The 1,162-nt window shown below is 62.9% G+C and overlaps 1 protein-coding gene across 1 annotated transcript in view; it reads right to left on the bottom strand.

The window, feature by feature from the left end:
- The window catches only part of LOC104468904 (ubiquitin carboxyl-terminal hydrolase 36-like), a gene marked incomplete at both ends in the record, with an annotated part of 2,946 nt that extends 2,032 nt beyond the window's left edge, over positions 1 to 914 (bottom strand). Inside the window, 2 exons of the mRNA XM_010083189.1 lie at positions 397 to 499; positions 804 to 914. Of these exons, the coding sequence (XP_010081491.1) occupies positions 397 to 499; positions 804 to 914 (214 nt within the window). The remainder of the gene's footprint in view (positions 1 to 396; positions 500 to 803) is intronic.
- Between the last annotated feature and the right edge of the window lie 248 nt (positions 915 to 1,162).

The following is a 1,162-nucleotide window of genomic DNA, read 5'->3' on the forward strand; positions in this document are numbered from 1 at the left end:
GTCCCCGGGCTCGACGGGGCACCTTCCTCTGGGAGGAGCAGGAACCCCCGGCAGAGCCCAGAGCCGGGCGCTGCAGAGCTGGGGCTGAACCAGCAAGCGTGCCTGGACTCCTCAGCAACTGGGACAGCCCCAAGCCCACAGGAGCCCCAGGATCTGGGGACAGGACTATGCTGGGGCGGAGGTGTCAGGAGAGGGGAGAAGGCAGCCAGCAGCCCAGAGCCGTGCCACAGAGGGCAGAGAGCAGGGCCATCCCCCGGGGCCGTGGGAGTCAGCGCCTCCCTGCATGAGTCCAGCCTGGGGGACACGGTCACCCCACAGTCCCCTCCCGCGGGCACAGGAGACCAGCGAGGGGACAGCGGAGAAGAGCAGCCATGGGCCACCAGAGGCCCCACGTACTTGGTGCAGCCGTTCAGGCAGGCCTTCTGCATGGCGTCGATGGTGTACCGCAGGAACTCGTGCGCGTCCTCCTGGCTGCCGAAGCGGATGTGCTGGGCAATCTCTGCGGGAGAGGGAGGGATCAGCCCCAGAACATGCTGAGACAGACACAGACCCTCCCTCCCATCCTCAGGGCAGGAACTCTGGGGTCTGAGCCCCCTCAACCCAAACCAGACATCAACGTCGGACTCATGCCGGCCACAGGGGAAGCCCCATGAAGTCACCAGCCCCCAGCAGGCTCCGTGAGTCACCTCAGGAGAGCTGTCTGCCAAGACCTGCCCTGATCTCAAAGGTTCTGCTCCTGCATTAGTCACTGCTCTCCTGCGTGGCTACAGGAGGGGAGGACAGGGGAGGGCAGCCATCCTTACTCTTGAGGTCTCGGATGAAGGACAGTGGCTTTATCGCGTTGCCGCTGTTGGCAAAAGCCTGGATCATGTGGTTCTGCATAACGCACATCATGCAAAAGCCTCCTTGGTGACCTGGAACCAGAGAGAAGACAGGATGTTGGGGACAAACCCAGGAGAGACGGAGGCAGTACAGGGGATGGGGGATCTCTGGTCCAACCCAGCTCAGCCAGTTTTCCCTACGAGCTCTGTGCTACAGGACCGTTCTGGGGCATCCCGGGTACCAAGGGACCAGTACTGGCACAGCCCAAGGCACAGCACCAACCACTGCAACCCCCCAGAGGAGACAATATCCACGTGGATGGAAAACAGGTCACAGGGAC

This window comes from Pterocles gutturalis, unplaced genomic scaffold (assembly GCF_000699245.1).
Source record: "Pterocles gutturalis isolate BGI_N339 unplaced genomic scaffold, ASM69924v1 scaffold24425, whole genome shotgun sequence".
Lineage (NCBI taxonomy): Eukaryota > Metazoa > Chordata > Aves > Pterocliformes > Pteroclidae > Pterocles > Pterocles gutturalis.